The following is an 18,312-nucleotide window of genomic DNA, read 5'->3' on the forward strand; positions in this document are numbered from 1 at the left end:
CTGGAGATACGCACGAATGTGTCTAATACAGTGTTTCCCAAACCCAATCCTCACGTCCCCCCACAGGTCATGTTTTCAGGATCTCCTTAGTATTACACAGGTGATTGAAGTATCATCAAGGCATCAGGAATTCTCTCACCTGTGCAATACTAAGGAGATCCTGAAAACATGACCTGTGGGGGTCCGTGAGGATGGGGTTTGGGAAACACTGGTCTAATATATGGGTTTGAGGTAGTGGTGACATATTTATCTTCAAAAAAAGCCAAGAATAAGTTGGCAAAAACACATGCCACAGGGGTACCCATTGCGGTTCCAACCTGCTGAAGGAACCACTTGTCCAGAAATTTAAACGTTTTATGGGATAAAACAAAACCCAAAGCTTCACTTACAAAGTCACTATATTCCTTATTTTCACCTGCATTGTTTAACCCCTTTACCCCCGAGGGCAGTTTGCACGTTAATGACCAGGCCAATTTTTACAATTCTGACCACTGTCACTTTATGATGTAATAGCTCTGTAACGCTTCAACGGATCTCACTGATTCTGAGATTTATTTTTTCGTGACATATTGTACTTCATGATAGTGTTAAAATTTCTTGCTTTATTTGTGAAAAAATTGAATTTTGGCAAAAATTTTTGCAATTTTCAAAATTTGAATTATCATGGCCTTAAGTTAGAGAGAGATATTTATTAACTATTTTGTTTGACATAACATTTCCCACATGTCTACTTTATACTGTCTACTTTTTTTTGTTAAGAAGTTATAAGGGTTAAAATTTCACCAGCGATTTCTCATTTTTGCAGCAAAATTTACAAAACCATTTTTTTTAGGGACCACATCATTTTTGAAGCGACTTTAAGGGGCTTTTATGACAGAAAATACCCAAAAGTGCCACCATTCTAAAAACTGCACCCCTCAAGGTGCTCAAAACCACATTCAAGAAGTTTATTAACCCTTCAGGTGCCTCACAAGAGTTTTTGGAATGTGGAAGAAATATGAACATATAACTTTTTTCGCAAAAATGTTACTTTAGACTCCAATTTATTTTTTTTTTCGCAACGGTAACAGGCAAAAATGGACCCCAAAGTTTGTTGTTCAATTTCTCCTGAGCACGCAGATACCCCATATGTGGGGAAAAAAAAATGTTTGGGCACACAGCAGGGTTCGGTAGGGAAGGAGCGCTATTTGACTTTTTGAATGTAAAATTTGTTTGAATAATTAGCAGACGCCATGTCGCGTCCTGGGAGCCACTGATGTGCCTAAATAACTGACCCCATTTTGAAAACTAGACACCTCAGGGAACTTCTCTAGATGTGTGGTGAGCACCCTGAACCCCCAGGTGCTTCACCGAAGTTTATAACGTAAAGCCTTGAAAATAAAAAAATCTAACTTTTTCCACAAAAATGATCTTTTAGCCACAATTTTTTTATTTTTACAAGGGTAAGAGGAGAAAATGGACCCCAAACACTGTTGTGCAATTTCTCCTGAGTATGCCGATACTCCATATGTGGGGAAAATACAGTGTTTGGGCACTTGGCAGGGTTCAGTATGGAAGGAGCACTGTGTGACTTTTTGAACGCAAAATTGGCTGAAATCAAGAGCAGGCGCCATGTCGTGTTGGGGGAACCACTGATATGCCTAAACAGTGGAAACCCCCCAAAAGTGACCCCATTTTGGAAACTACACCCCTCATGGATTTTTATTAAGGGGTATAGTGAACATTTTGAACCCAGAGGTATGACACAGAATTTGATAACATTAGGTCATCATATTGAATTAGTTGTCATTAGTCTTGAGTGCAAGTGCTTGCTACTTGAGTTTGCATAGGGTAATCGGGTATGCACCATGTATCGCTGGTGCTCAAGTGATATGCTCGAGTCCCTGCCCCGCATGTTTCACGGTTATTGGACACCCAAAAAAAACATGCAAGGATCACTCGTGCATGGCAGGCAATCCCCGCGTGTTTTTTTGGCTGTATAACAGCTGCGGAGCATCTCACTCGAGCACCCACCATACTCGGAGCATACCCGAGCACCCGATGCAAACTCAAGTAGCGAGCACTTGTGCACAACACTAGTCGACATATCGTCATTTTTTTTTCTTTACTTTTGAAAAAATCCCAACCCTAATATAAGCTTTACCCAAGTACAACCCTAAAGTTTATTTTTTATGCTGTTTCTCATGCGGTATTTAGTCGTCTAAGTAATTAGACTACTTTATTTTATGGGTCGGTGCGATTACAGCGATACCAGATTCATATCGGGTTTTTATGTTTGGCAGCGGTCACACACTAAAAGAAGCTTTTATTGCAAAGACTAGTTTTTGCAATCATTTTTCCATATTTCGGCTGACAGTCATGTAAGGGCTTGTTTTTTGCAGGACGAGTTGACGTTTTTATTAAATGACCTTTTTTGTTCACTTTCTATTCCGATTTTTTGGAGGCAGAATAAACAGAAACCAACAATTCAGGATTTTTTTTTATGCCGTTCTGCGTGTGGTAAGATTGATAAGGTAGCTTTATTCTTCGGGTCAGTACATTTACAGTGATACTACATTTATATATATTTTTTTATGTTTTGGCGCCTTTACATAATTTTATAGAAAAATATTTTTTTTTGCATCGCTTTATTCTGAGAGCTATAACTTTTTTATTTTTCACCTGATGGAGCTGTATGGCAGCTTGTTTTTTTGTGGGACAAGATGAAGTTGTCAGCGGTACCATTTTTATTTACATTTGTCTTTTTGACCACGCTTTATTCTATTTTTTGTTTGGCGGAATGATGATAAAGCATTGTTTTTTGCTTCATTTTATTTTATTTTTTTTCCCGTGTTCACTAAAGGGGTTAACTTGTGGGACAGTTTTATAGCTCAGGTTGTTCCGGACGCGGCAATTCCAAATACGTGTGCTTATATTGTTGCTTTTCTTTTTTTCATAATAATATTTAATTTAAGGGTACAGTGTATATATATATATTTTTGGATTATTTTTTCATATATATTTTTACAATTTTTTTTTACTTATTTTTTCCCCACTTTTTGACACTCTTTTTCTTTTACACTTTGTCCCACTATGGGACTTTCACTTTTTTGCAGGCTGATCACTAGTATAACATAGAGATGCTGCAGCTGCATCTCTATGCTATACAGGCTCTCAGCCTGCATGCAGAAGTTACTTTGATTGAGCACTGCGCATGATCAAAGTACGTTCCTGATGCCTGGTGACTCAGACATCAAGTCACCATGGCAACTACCGGGAGCCAGCACAGACAGCGCGAGATGCCGGAGAGAAGATAAGAGGGACGTGCTTACCTCCCCTTGCTCCTGGAATGCCGTAATCGACTTCAATCGCAGCATTTCGGGGGTTAATGTGCCAAGAGCGGGTTGGCACCGCTCCTGGCACACAGCACCGGCAGCGATCGCCCTGCACAGCTTGTGTGCGTGCGTGATCACATGGTGCGTAATAGCAGTAGTCCAATAGGCTCAGGACACAGGGACGTACTATTGCTGACAATGTTAGAGAGGGGTTTTAATGTACATTCAATTGCCTTTTTTTGGGGGGAATTCTATCAATGTTAAAATAAAATTCTCCTGTCATTCAGTGTCATATAAAGTCTTCAGGAATTCACCAGAGTCTTTTAGATATGGTGGAATATTTGTTAACAATGGTCTCAGCAGCCAGTCGAGATATTTTGACAGTGGTTCCATTACAGAACCAATCCCAGAGATTATCGGACTGCCAGGAGGTGAGGTTAAGGATTTGTGCACTTTGAGTATATAGTACCAGTATTTTTCAACCTTTTTCTGAAAAACATACGGAGTTGAATTTTATATTTATTAGTAGGATCATCCGGCAAAGGAACATATGTGGAGTCATCCATTAATTGTCTGTGTGCCTCTGAGATATACCATATGATGCCCTGTTATGGGGGAGGTCTGCTGCTGACACTGTTATAGGGTTAATGTACCCCAATTCTATACTAATATCCCCCATCCTGATATATATGATTCCCATGTTGGTATATATGGTCCCCCATCCAGGTATACACACACAGCTCCGCTCCAGAGCTCCTCTTGCACACGTGGCTCTGCTCCGCACACCTCGTACACACGCGGCTCTGCTCCGCACACCTCGTACACACGCGGCTCTGCTCCGCACACCTCGTACACACGCAGCTCTGCTCCGTACACCTCGTACACACGCGGCTCTGCTCCGTACACCTCGTACACACGCGGCTCTGCTCCGTACACCTCGTACACACGCGGCTCTGCTCCGTACACCTCGTACACACGCGGCTCTGCTCCGTACACCTCGTACACACGCGGCTCTGCTTTGTACACCTCGTACACACGCGGCTCCGCTCCGCACACCTCGTACACACGCGGCTCCGCTCCGTACACCTCGTACACACGCGGCTCCGCTCCGTACACCTCGTACACATGCGGCTCCGCTCCGCACACCTCGTACACACGCGGCTGTGCTCCGTACACCTCGTACACACGCGGCTCTGCTCCGTACACCTCGTACACACGCGGCTCTGCTCCGTACACCTCGTACACACACGGCTCTGCTCCGTACACCTCGTACACACGCGGCTCCGCTCCGTACACCTCGTACACACGCGGCTCCGCTCCGTACACCTCGTACACACGCGGCTCCGCTCCGTACACCTCGTACACACGCGGCTCTGCTACATCCACACTGTAAACCCCTCCTGACCCCACACATAAACTTCAGCTCATCCAGCACCATGACAACCAGCACAGCAGAGTCCTGCATCCACTGAGGCCCCTGATCATGTGACCCCTGACTCCTCCCCTCCTGTGACCTCATCACAGCTCCTGTGCGCACAGAGCAGCCATATATGTGGTGGCGGCTCTGCAGGTGGAGGTATGTGGAGATCCCCCATTACTGGGCACAGGGGGCATTAACCCCTTCAGCACGGAGACTCTTTTGGGGTCTCTGTGTGGTGTGAACAGTGAGGTAACGGCTGAGGACAATGCAGCTTAGCTGGTTCCCGTCCACATTAGATCCATTCAGACGACTGCAGGATGAAGGACAGAAGCCCAGAGAAGTCCTCACACAACGCCATTATTCATCTCCTAGCCCCAGCACAGTAATGTAGATAGTAGTGATTATCTCTCCATTACTGGATCGAGTATCGCCGGTGCTCGAGCCTCATATGTTTCACAGCTGTCAGCCACTAAACACAAGGATTGGCCGCCATACACGGTAATGTGGTAGCCATGTTGGCTACTGGCATTACTGTGACTGGCCGGCCGCATTGGATCTTATAGAAGACCCGGGGGCGCGGTTGTTATAGGAGGGAGAGCTTAGATTAATGGCCCCCAGCCCTAAATATTATAGAGTTGTAACATTTAGTGCCTTTCATGTGAATTTAAAGGGGTTTTCCCACAAGCGAAAGTTCATTTAAAAAATTGTCTGTGTCTGACCGTGTATGGAGCATACCACATCTCCTGGGCGGGGGAGGAAGGAAAAGACTATACAGACATTACAGCAGGGGATCGCAGAGGATTCATTTTGTGAGGTAAAATATTGTTTAAAAACAGGCAGTGAAATGTTTTACCTTCCAAAATGAATCCTCTGCGATCCCCTGTTATAATGTCTGTATAGTCTTTCCTTCCTCCCCCGCCCAGGAGATGTGGTATGCTCCGTACAAGGTCAGACACAGACAATTTTTTAAATGAGCTTTTGTTCGTGGGAAAACCCCTTTAACCTTTTTTTTTTAAACCTATTAAATAAATAATGAATTTAGAAACATATTTTTGATAACCGGCCAAGGTAAAACAGACACCTGGGAGCTGATATTATCTGGCTAGGAAGGTCCATGAATATGATGGCCCTTCCCAGCACTTTGCCAGGCTCTTGCCGATTATCCTGGTGCATTGGCATTTGGCATAATATTTTTGGGGGTTTATGTCAGCTGGCCTCAATCCCAGGGGTTAGTATTGGAGAGACATCTATCCGACACCCCCATTACTAACCCAGTAAGCTAAAAAAAAAAAAAAACACACGAAAAACACTGCCTGGTTCACCAATTTATTAATTAAAAAAAAGCCTTGCTGGTCCGAGGTAGTCCAAGGATTCCGACATAGTCCACAAATGGCAACCTGAACGACATAAAAAGAGAGAATTCAATAAAGACAAGAGCCAGTCCCTCATTCACCAGTTATTATTATTATTATCCCCGCAGTTTCGATGTAGTCCACGATGTCCACCGATTCTATAGTACAAGCTATGGAGCCTCATCATAGAACGAAGTTTCAGAGGTCGCTCCCGGTCAGGCTGCGCTCTGTGGGAGCGGTGATTTTGGTTAAATTACTGACGTCTCGTATGTCTCGCTGAGTGCAGCCTGACCGGGAGCTGTACATCAGCTGTAGGCATAAGCAACGTTTCATAGAGACATCATGGAAAGAAAGTTGTGGGAAAACGCACCTGTTGCAATGTTTCGGGGTTGGACGCCTTTTAAAAGCTGGCGTCCTATCCCTTGGGTGTTCCTTATATAGTGATTGTCTCATTACAAGAAGATCCCGAATGTCAGAACCAATACACATATGTTCCATAAAGATAATACATGACACAAGAAACAAACAACCACCACCGTCCATTGATTTACAGGATTCTAACCTGTTAATACTAGAAATATATTGCACAGGAGATATCGCAGCCGATTCCCACAAGAATAATCCTGGGAACACAGAATTAGAGATGATTGTGTCTCAGCAGTTTCTATAGGACTTAATACATTCCTAATTCCGGAGAGTAATATAAATACAGCAGAGAACAGAGGAATAAAGTTCAGAGAAGAAGCTTCATAGAAAGACCATGAAGTTACAGATGTCATTTAACCCTTTGGGAGAAAGTGATTCCAGGGAGTAAATTCAGGACACGTCTCTGTAGAAGTTTACTGTGTTGTGACTGTGAATCTGCTGCGGTCATTTCTTCTAACACCGACCATTGGAGATCAGAACTTTTATCACCATCTCCGAGAAATGTCTGGCCACAGTGGTCTCACGAAACTTCTGCTCTTCTTCATTCTTTTTCTTGCAGGGGCCACAGTGGATTTCATCCAAGATTCATAGAGCCGAATAGAGGAGCGATGTTCGTTCAGTCTGATTTTAATTAATAGTTCTGTTTGCCCAACATCCACTTTACCACAAGGCACTTTATCGAGTAAATCACACCAGAACTGTAAAGGTATGTGCCCACGATCAGGAATAGCAGCGTTTTGGATGCAGCTCACCTGCGCTGCGTCCAAAACTCTGCGTTCTACATGTATTTGACGCTGCATAAGCTCACCCACGGCGCCGGTTTACAAGCATCAGCATGTCAATTTCTGTTGCAGAAACGCTCATCTCCGCAACAGAAATTTTCACAACAGAATGTATTGGATGTGTTAAATCCACATGGTTCACTGAACACATGCGGATTTAACTGCATGAGTACAACAGTGTTTTGGATGGAGCGAGTATACGCTACTTCCAAAACACTGCTATTTCCTGATCGTGGGCATATACCTTAGCAGGTAAAAAAACACCAATATCCACAGGTATCCCTTCTAATTGGTGGGAAAACTATTACCTTTAATCCTTGAACAGTTCTGGCATGACAAACATGAAAAAGTGTCCCTTTATGGATTTGAAAGAAAGTCTGTTTAGATACTTTAGCTTAATAGTATCTGCTATAATCAAATGGTTAGATAGCGATTTACCCTTAAGATTCACAAATTGTGAGGTTGTTTTAAAAATCTTATATTTAGGGTGTTTTTGTGTTGCCACCTTTATAAGAATCACAATGGTTTTGTTTTTGTTCCACTGATAGATACATACGACCCAACTATGAAAAACGTATTGCCCACATAGTATGCTGCCCTTTTTTTGGCCCCCACACACTGTAAAATGTTCCCAAAGTACCGCCATCCTCAATTTTGTTTTTGTAACATTCTATCATCTGTTTTTTTTGGTGTTTTTCATGTAATATATGGAAGCCTAAGGGAAAAGGCCCCAAAAAAAACATATCCAGAGGGAAAAAAACACTGCAAATGGAGACATTGGCATCAAATACCTCTTGTGTTGGTGTTCTTACAAACAAGCTTTCAAGCCCTGGTTTCATGGATTCACTCCACGTCATAAATTACATTATGTTTTCAATCCTAAGGAATTCAGATTACTGCACAATCTCTCCTGAAATGGGGAGCACTAATACTTTCTCTACTCTTCTGGTCAGGACTCATAGTAGCTCTCATGGTCCACCATAAACGAATGCAACTTCGGTTTAGTGTTGGAGCTCTCCCTTATATATACGTTGTTGTTGAGGATGTAACATATTTTTTTTATTCTATGTCTTTTTTACAGGTTTATTCTGTATGATAGGTTGATTGTTTTGGGATCGACCGCCCTCCCTTTTGTGAGTCTGTAACTCCCTTTTGGTATTTAAAAGAAGGTCTGGTCTCCATTGCCTCTTCCAAATGCTCAAAATCTAAATTTAAGACACCTCATCTCTGCACTATTAGAAAAAGTTCTCTTTGAATTTCTAATATTTCTTCTTCAATCTCAGCTGACAGAAAATATTGGCCCTTACGATAGTTTAGATTGCCAAGAGCCACCGAGCCACATACTCTAATTACCCCAGAGAGGTTTCTCCACTAGTTACTAATTTTTTACTGATAAAGACTGTTGATTTTGATTATTTCAGTAGATGTGTTATTGACTATACTCCACAGTTTTTGACTACAGCGGTTAGTGCCCAAAATACTCTGATTTAATCACTTCCCACAGCCAATTTTGTGTTCCTAATCAGCCCATTTTTCAGATCTGACTTGTGTCTCTTTTATGAGGTGATAACTTCACAAAGGATAATATGAAACAAATGGACCTTACAGATTATTTTCTAACTTCTCTTGAATCTGACAATACCCTATATACGGTTATACACTACTGTCTGGGCACATGGCAGGTTAAGAAGGGAAGGAGCGACATTTAACTATCTGAATGCAGATCTTGCTGAAATAGTTGGCAGACACAATGTATTGGGGCACTGTTCGTGGTCACCTGGCAGCTCAAAAGATGGCTACCACGAACAGGCTTGGCACTATCTACTCTGTTTTCCAGATCCCAGGGATTCCCTTGCTCATCACCCTTTAACCCCTCTACATGGATCTGGACTTACACAGAGACCTTTGGGCCACGGTGTTACTTGCTGTTCAGTGGTGTGAGATGAGAACAAGAATAGTCAGGTAGCCGGGCCAGAACCAGGAGGGGAGAGAAAATACAAAATCAGAAGACACAAAAGTAGTCAGTAAACAGGCCGCGGTCACAACAGAAAACAAATACTCAAGCTGAGCACAGAGGACTGAACCAGAGGAGAACAAGGCTGCATCTGCCAGCTCCCGTCAATATGCTTCCACCTTTAGTAGGGTGCGGTGCTCTCCAGTTGGCTGAAGTAGGGAGCAGATTACTCCAGCTGGACAGCACAAACACCCATACTGCCAGACTGGATGGTACTACTGGTTCCAGGCACCCTAATCTTAGTGGCTGGACAGAGCCTGCACTGTCCAGGGCTTCTGGTTCTGACATCTCCTCCATCACCAGCGCTGCCTGCAGAATGAATAAGGTGGCTCCTGGTGACAGAAGCAGACGTCGCAGGAGCAGATCCCAGAGGATATGGGACACAGTGAATTTATCTATGGGAGTAGTGACTATTTCGGCTCCACAGCCACTTTCCAGAAATTATCACGCAATGGATGTTGGAGAGTGAAAATTGCACATTTGCCATTTTATTCCCCAACACATAGTGCCCAGATTGTGCTCCAGGAGACACACTCTGTAAATTAAGTGGTGTCTTCTCACTATAGTAATGCTAAACACATGGATGCTAAATGTGGTCTCGGCACACTGCAAGGCTCAGAAGCGAGGGGGAGATTTAACTTTGGGAGAGCGGATAGTGCTGGATTAGTTTATGGAAGCCATGTTGCTTTTCAAGAGCCTTGGAGCCACTAATGATGTGGAAACCTCTGTTTTTCCACTGACAGATGATGGACCTGAGTAGGGACTTGCTTTTTGTGAGATGAGTAGAAGTGTTTATTGGTATTATTTTTGCCTACATAACATTGTTTTGTGGCTTTTTATTCCATATTTCGGAGGCAGAATGAACAAACAGTTGAACAAAACGCTTTACTGGTTCATGCTATTAAGTTTACTATTAGACTGCGAACTGTCATTGTCCTGGTGAATAATTCAATATTTTACATAACTTTCCATTTTTACGGACAGTTTAAGTAGAAATTAAAAAAAATTAAATTCAAGGATATTTTATTCAAAACTAATAATTTGTTTTATTCTTGACAGATGCCTGTACCAGGAGATCAGAGGGACAGCTGACATCTTCAATTTTTAAATCAGATGATCTTGAGATCCCACAGGATACAATTGAAATGAATGCCATTACTCCAGATTTACCATCATCCCTTCACAGCAAAGAGCTATCATCTGATCCTTTGAAACAGGTCCTGTCTTCTGATTCATTACTGACTACTAAGGAAAGTCAAAGTCACAAAATAAGCGTTAAAAAACACACTGATGTTAAAGCAAAGAAGCCATTTTCACTTTCAGAATATGGAGATAGTTTTTCCCTTGAAAAGTCTTTTTTTAAATATCAAAAAATTCACGCAGCAGAGAATGGATTTTCTTGTTCCAAGTGTGGGAAATATTCTAACCAGAAATCTAATCTTGATGGTCACCAGAGACTTCACACAGGGGAGAAGCCATTTTCCTGTTCAGAATGTGGGAAATATTTCACACAGAAATCAAGTTTTGTTAAGCACCAGAGAATTCACACAGGGGAGAAGCCTTTTTTCCTGTTTGGAATGTGAGAAATGTTTTAGCCAGAAATCAGATTTGGTTATCCACCAGAGAAGCCACACAGGGGAGAAACCTTTTCCCTGTTCCGAATGTGGGAAAAGTTTTAGCCTGAAATGGAATCTTGTTAGTCACCAAAGAACTCACACAGGGGAGAAGCCTTTTTCATGTTCAGAATGTGAGAAATGTTTTAACCAGAAATCAGCTCTGGTTAAGCACCAGAGAATTCACACAGGGGAGAAGCCTTTTTCCTGTTTAGAATGTGGGAAATGTTTTAACCAGAAATCAGATTTGGTTAAGCACCAGAGAACTCACACACAGGAGATGCCTTTTTCCTGTTCAGAATGTGGGAAATGTTTTACATGGAAATCAACTCTTAATAAACATCAGAGAACTCACAAAGGGAAGAAGCCTCTTTCTTGTTCAGAATGTTAGAAATGTTTTAGTTGAAATTTTTTTCTTGTTAAAGAGGTTGAGCACTACTAGGACAACCCCTTGTCATTTCTCATGTTTGTCCTTATTAAAAATAAAAGCACTCGGGGCGTGGCGATGCTGAGGAGCTGAGAGGACGCAGGAGATCTGAGCTCCCGCTATCCGGCTCATAATCCTATACTCACCAGACCCTGATTTTCATTTCTGTGCCCTGCAGCATAGCTCCGGAGAAGCGGGGAGCGGCTGGGCTTCTGAGGAACTGCTACAGAGAGGGCTCCGGTCCGGCGTGCTCTGTGGACCCCGACAGAGTAAACTCTCTGAGGAGCGGCAGCCATCTTGAGGGTTCTGCACGTGGTGCAGCTCACAGGCGCCACTGAAAATATATGCTGGCAGTCGGTCTCCCTCTGAAAGGCCTGAGGAGCGACGGGCTTCTGGAGAGGTGCAGCGGTGAGTGTACCAGACAACCCCCGATCCCGCGGCCTGTCTAGGGGCCATTGGAATATCTGAAGGAGGGAAACACAGCAGCCACATCGTAACTCTGCAAGGGGAAGCGTAAGCCCTGGGGCATGAGACACTCAGCCTATATTTAGTCCCTTGCATTCATATATGGTACACAGAGTGACTGAAACAATATACAAAGCAACCAGAAACCACTATTTCCTCCAACTTTTATTATTGGAAAGAACATATGTTTTCTACTGAAACCGGCATATAATTTATAAAAGATATTACTGAGGCCCCGCTGCAGTAAAGATACCAGGTGGCAGCATTGTCCAGACGCTGACCTCTACATAATAAATCTGCATAATATACAACTGGAGTAAACATAATACAATATATTCTGCCTATAACGTTACAAAATGATCCGAGGGAAAAACTCTGGTATAGCAGATAAATTGAAAGACTTTGCCAGAGGTGACCCCCAGGAAAATTCTCGATTGAGGAAGGGGCCAACATCCTTGTCAAATAAAACAACGGATCAACGTAAGAGTCATGTATTTGATGAGGAGGAGAGGGAGTGACACGAAGAAATGACTTTGAAGCAAGTTGCTGACCAACTTTTAGAAGCTATATCCACTTGCAAGAACTCTCTGACCGGAAAGATAGAGGAGGTTCTTTCAGATCTGGGCCTACTCCGCCAAGACATGCAAACTATGAAGAAACGTGTCACTGAGGCTGGGACAAGGGTATCAGAACTGAAAGATAAACTGCCACCTATTGTTAGTAAGTTGACCAAAGTGGCTGGATCCATAAACGCCTGGCGCCAAAAAGCTGATGACCTAGAAAATCGAATGCGAAGAAATAATATACAAATTATTGGCCTACCAGAACGAACAGAGGGTCAGCATCCTGAAATCTATTTGGAAAATCTACCCTAGGAGATGAATACTCCCCGGTCTTTGCTGTGGAAAGGGCCCACAGAGTTCCAGCAACCCCCCCCTCCCCCTCCTAGACCCCTTGTTGCTAGACTGTTGAATTCTAAGGACAGAGATACCATCCTGAGATTAGCATAACAAAAAGGCTCTATTAAATACAACAATTCTGCAATTTCTATTTTCCCTGAATTTTCTGTGGAACTACAAAAACAGAGAGCCCAATTTATGGATGTAAAGAAGAAACTTTTAAAGACAAAGGAATTATCTATGCAATGGCTTATCCTGCTCATCTCCGAATTGTTTCTGGAAACTCTACTACTTTCTTTGCTACCCCGGAGGAAGCGTTGGAGTGGCTCCAATTGCACCCAGAGCCTGGAAAAGGGTGACCGACACCCTTTGTGCCGCTGTTCCTATATTGAATATTGGGTTTGATGTAATTTGATACACCTTTTACATATGAGGGAGTTCAGACTTTGCATCATCAAAGACAACATAATACCTCACACTGGGATCAGTGTTGGTATTCCTGGAAAGGAAGCGGCATAAGAAATGTTTAAGTTTACTTCTTGTTTTGGTTGTGTTTAGGATTGTTGTTTACAAGTTGAATGCTGTCAAAGTGATCAGTTCTTTTTGCTTTGTCTCCATGCAATATGATCTGTTGGCTCTTACAGAGGCGATAAATCAACCTGGTGAGCCCCATAAATATTTAAATTGGGTGGAAATGATTAGATACGTCATAAGGGAAATAATGATTATGAGCAGTAATAATTCAATGGCCTCTTGTTTCTACCTCTCATAACTATTTTCATCTTTCTTATATTAGATACATGGCATCACAACTGAAATGTATGACATGGAATATAAGAGGTCTTAAATCCCTTAAGAAGAGGGTTAAAGTATTCTCGCAAATTAAAAATTACCAGCCACATATACTGGCTTTAGTCGAAACAGACCTCACTAGAGAGTCAGCTAGTTGGCTAAATAAACCCTGGCTGCAATGGTCAATACACTCTTACCATACAAGCTATTCAAAAGGAGTTTCGCTTTTAATCCACAAGGCCATTAGTTGGGAGGTTAGGGAGGCCCGCAGAGATTCAGAGGGATGATTAGTTTTTATAAATCCTATAATTGATTCCAGAGAGTATGTAATACTATGTATATGAAACACACCTCTTGCTAGTCTAATAGTTGTCCAAAAGTCAGTAAGCTTCGCACTAAACTACCCGGATGCTCAGGTATTGTGTATGGGGGATTTCAACCTGATTATGGACGAAAATTTACATAGATTGAGAATTGGTGACAACACCAGAACGACAATAACACCATCTTCTAATTTGTTTTCAACCTATATGGAGAGTATTGGTTGGATAGACTTGTGGAGATTACATCACCCCGGAACTAAAGAATACACATGTCATTCCTCAACCAAATCTATGTTATCACGATTAGATTATATTTTCAGTTCTAGTAATACCGCAATGTGGGTACATAGTATTGAGCATGGGGTAAAAGGGATCTCAGACCATAGTCTGGTGATACTAACGCTTAAATTTGACCAGGTACGAGACAGACCCACATGGGCACTTAATCCCTTTTGGTTAAAATTAATTGGTCCTGATGATAGAATACCGGATCAAATAGACTGTTTGGTGGAAGTACATCCTTTGCCAAGGAACATTAAGATTTTTTGGGATACACTGAAGGCATACCTTAGAGGATGCCTCTCCTCCGCTATCTCTTACATCAAGAGAACGACTTCACAGGTTGATACCGAGTTTGAACATAGGTTAAAGGAAGCTGAAAAGACTTATGTTTCAGACCTGTCTGATGTGAATAGAGTAAACTGGCTACACTCCTATAGGTTGGATACACAAAACGTTGACACTAAATCTAAATGTAAACTATTCTTCACTAGACAATCATATTTTGAATTGGGGAACCAATCAAGTAAGTTGTTGGCCTTTATGGTCCGCAAACATAAAGACTCTAGCGCTATTCTTAGGATTTGAACATTAGGGGGCCAGATAGTCACTGCGGCAGAAGATATTCTAAGTGGCTTTCATAACTTTTATAAATCATTATATAAATCCCAAAGTGCCCATAATAAATTGGAATGTCTCACTTATTTGGCAGATCTTGATTTTCCCAAATTAAGTGTCACACAGCAATCCCTTTTAGATCCAGATATCACTTTAGATGAAATAAATGCAGCCCTGGCAGATATGGCTTTGAGTAAAGCTCCGGGTCCTGATGGCCTACCACTAGAACTCTACCATAGATACCAAAAGGTCTTGATGCCGCACCTTTTAAAGACTTTCTCAGAGGCGATGCAACGTGGTTCCTTGCCTGAATCCTTTTATGATGCCAATATTATTGTTCTTAAAAAGGAGGGGAAGGATCCTCTGATGTGTGGATCATATCGCCCTATTTCACTATTAAATGTGGATTACAAAATTCTTACAAAAATTCTAGCTTTGAGACTTAATAAGGTGATACTATCAGTTGTCCACCCAGACCAAACAGGCTTTATGCCAGGAAAAAATACTTCTATTAACATTAGAAGGGTACAATCAATAACTCAATATAGCTCTCTGATACCAGGAAATGATTGGGCCTTGGCTTCACTGGATGCCACCAAGGCTTTTGACTTGTTGGAGTGGCCATTTTTAATTGCTTGTCTAGAGAAATTTGGTTTTGGCCCTAAATTTCGGGCCTGGATTCAAATATTGTATGCGGCCCCCAAAGCTAAAATAGTGATAAATAATTTATCCTCCACATCTTTTTCATTGGAAAGGGGAACCCGCCAGGGATGCCCTTTGTCTCCGGCTCTATTCGCTCAGGCAACTGAAGCATTGGCAATTAGAATACGATCATCTGAAGATATTAGTGGAATTACAATTGCAGACAGAACTGATAAAATTGGTTTATATGCAGATGACATGATAATTTTTATGGACAAGGTTAAAGATACTCTTCCATATGTTATATCTACTATTGATAAATTTAGTAAATATTCGGGTCTCTTTATAAATTGGGATAAGTCTTCTGTTATGTCTCTGTTGCCCACTCTGAATACTGATTTGGAAGTGTTATCTCCTTTACCTGTAGTGTCATGTTTCAAATACTTGGGAATTATGATTGTTAGAAATGATAGAGAGGACCTCGCGAGTAATACTCTCCCTTTATTAGAATACGCTAAATGTAAATTTTCCTTGTGGGGGAGATTACCTCTATAAGTGTCAGGAAGGATTAACTTAATTAAGATGATCTTCCTCCCTAAATTTAATTATATATTACAACATAGTGCAGTACCGGTCCCTAAAAAATTCTTCACATCTCTTAACTCTTTGATGTCCACATTTATTTGGGGGAACTCCAGACCTAAACTCAGGTTATCTACCCTTCAAAGGCCTAAAGATATGGGAGGTGCAGCTCTGCCTGACTTCCATCTATATTATTTAGCAGGTCAAGTAAAAGCGATGCGTAGTTGGATGCCTGACTCCCAGTTACCGAATTCTGAGAACCACTTGCCACATGTTTTAGGCACAGGTTGTTTACTGGGTTTTTTAGAATTTAATAAATCGACTACCATTAAGTTGTTACCCCTACATACTGTAGCATCGGCGTCTCTGCCCCGTTCTAGGCAGAGACGCCGTCCCTCTCACCTCCCCGCTCCTGGCACGGCGTCCTCCAGCGCCGCTCTCCCCGCTGCTTCCGGCGCGCGCTCCTTCCCCGGCAGTGTGCTTAGGGCGCGCGCGCGCGCGCTCCCCCTCTCTTAAAGGGACCGCGCGCGCCGTCCTAAGGAGTCCCCGGCCAATTGCCGGAGGACCTCCCATATAAAAGGCACCTCCTCCAAAATGGAGGTGCCCGAGCAATGTTGTTTGCACTGTGTCTCACCTGTGCTTCAGCCCTCAGGTCCCGTTGCCAGTTACCTGCCAGATTCCTGCCAGCTTGCTGTCTTTGTCCTGCCTGAGATCCAGTCACCTGCCTGCCAGCCTGAGGTCCGACGGTCTGCCTTCCAACTCCAGTCAGTCTGTCTAAGGACCAGCTTGCCCGCTCACCCGGGAGCGCACGTCTGCTACCTGCCTGCTAGCCTGAGGTCCGACGGTCTGCCTTCCAACTCCTGTCAGTCTGTCTATGGACCAGCTTGCCCGCTCACCTGGGAGCGCACATCAGTTACCTGCCTGCTTGCCTACCTGGAGGCTCCGCCGTCACGTGCTGTGACCATCTGCCTTTCCAGAGACTCCTGCCCGCTCACCTGGGAGCGCCCACCTGTTACCTGCCTGCTAGCCTACCTGGAGGCTTTGCCGTCACGTGTTGTGACCACCTACCATTCCAGAGACTCTCGCTTGCTCACCTGGGAGCACACATCTACCACCTGCCTGCTAGCCTACCCGGAGGCTCTGCCATCACAGGTCGTACCTACCCTTTACCCAGAGACTGCCCCGGTCGCTTGCCGTAACTCCCTGCCCGTTCTTCCAGAGACTGCCCCGATCACTTGCCGTGACCCCCTGCCCGTTCATCTAGAGACTGCCCGGTCACTTGCCGTGACCTCCAGCCCGTTCTCGCAGAGACTGTCCCAGTCACCTGCTGTGACTGCCTGCCCGTCATCCCTGGTTGCCACCCGCTCCCTTACAAGGTCCGCCCCCTTGTATAGTAGCTCAGAGGTTCCGCCTCCCAGACCCGTTACAGTTTGCTCGGGCCATGGAACCCGGTGGCACCCAAACCCCCTCGCTCTCGGACCTGTGTCATGAACTGTCCCGTCAAAGGTCCCAACAGGAGTCACCTGCGGAATGTCAATACTCGCCTGGACACTCTGACTGCTCCACCAGCAACCTCCGCCAGTGCCATGTCTCGCAATCCGGCAGCTCCGCTGCCCACTAATACCATGATATCCTACCCCGGACCCCGGCTTTCTGCACCTCCTCGCTTCGGAGGCGACTCCGCCCAGGCTCGGGGCTTCATAAATCAGTGCACCCTGCACTTTGAACTATTGTCCCACCAGTTTAACTCCGACCGAGCCAAAATTGCATTCATCATGTCCCATCTCACCGGGGAGGCCCTGGCCTGGCTAAATCCTCTATGGGAGAGAGGAGACCCCCTGGTGTCCAACTTGCCTGCTTTTCTCACGGCTTTCCGGAAAGTCTTCGACGAACCCGGACGGAAGACCTCATCCGCATCGTCACTGCTACGCCTCCGTCAGGGAAGCCTCACCGTGGGCCAATATGCCATACGGTTCCGTACCCTTGCCTCGGAGCTGGCCTGGGATAATGACGCTCTGGTTTCCGTCTTCTGGGAGGGTCTGTCCGGCCGTATTAAAGATGAACTTGCCGGTCGGGACATTCCTACCACCCTCGATGACCTGATAACTCTTGCCACCCGGATTGACCTGCGGTTCCAGGAGCGTGCCCATGAGGTCACCCGTGAGAGGAGGTTTCCACGCCTAGCTCCTACTTTTCAGCAACCCGTCGCTCCCTCCGTCTCTCCTGAGCCTATGCAGGTCGACCAGACCAAGATGGTCGGTTCTCGCCAAGAATCTCGCCGAGCCGAGGGAAGCTGTTTCTATTGTGGCAGTAAGAAGCACTTCATCCGTTCCTGCCCGGAAAAGCCGGGAAACGCCAGTGTCT

The 18,312-nt window shown here is 44.0% G+C and overlaps 1 protein-coding gene across 1 annotated transcript in view; it reads left to right on the plus strand.

Annotated features, from left to right (window-relative positions):
• LOC141197638 (uncharacterized) overlaps positions 1-15,635 on the plus strand; it is an 87,741-nt gene extending 72,106 nt beyond the window's left edge. Inside the window, 1 exon segment of the mRNA XM_073662721.1 lies at positions 10,860-15,635. Coding sequence (XP_073518822.1) covers positions 10,860-11,312 — 453 coding nt within the window. The 3' untranslated portion in view covers positions 11,313-15,635.
• The last annotated feature ends 2,677 nt before the right edge of the window (positions 15,636-18,312 follow it).

This window comes from Phyllobates terribilis, unplaced genomic scaffold (assembly GCF_046119375.1).
Source record: "Phyllobates terribilis strain yellow unplaced genomic scaffold, ASM4611937v1 Scaffold_85__1_contigs__length_6476398, whole genome shotgun sequence".
NCBI classification, from domain to species: Eukaryota; Metazoa; Chordata; class Amphibia; order Anura; family Dendrobatidae; genus Phyllobates; species Phyllobates terribilis.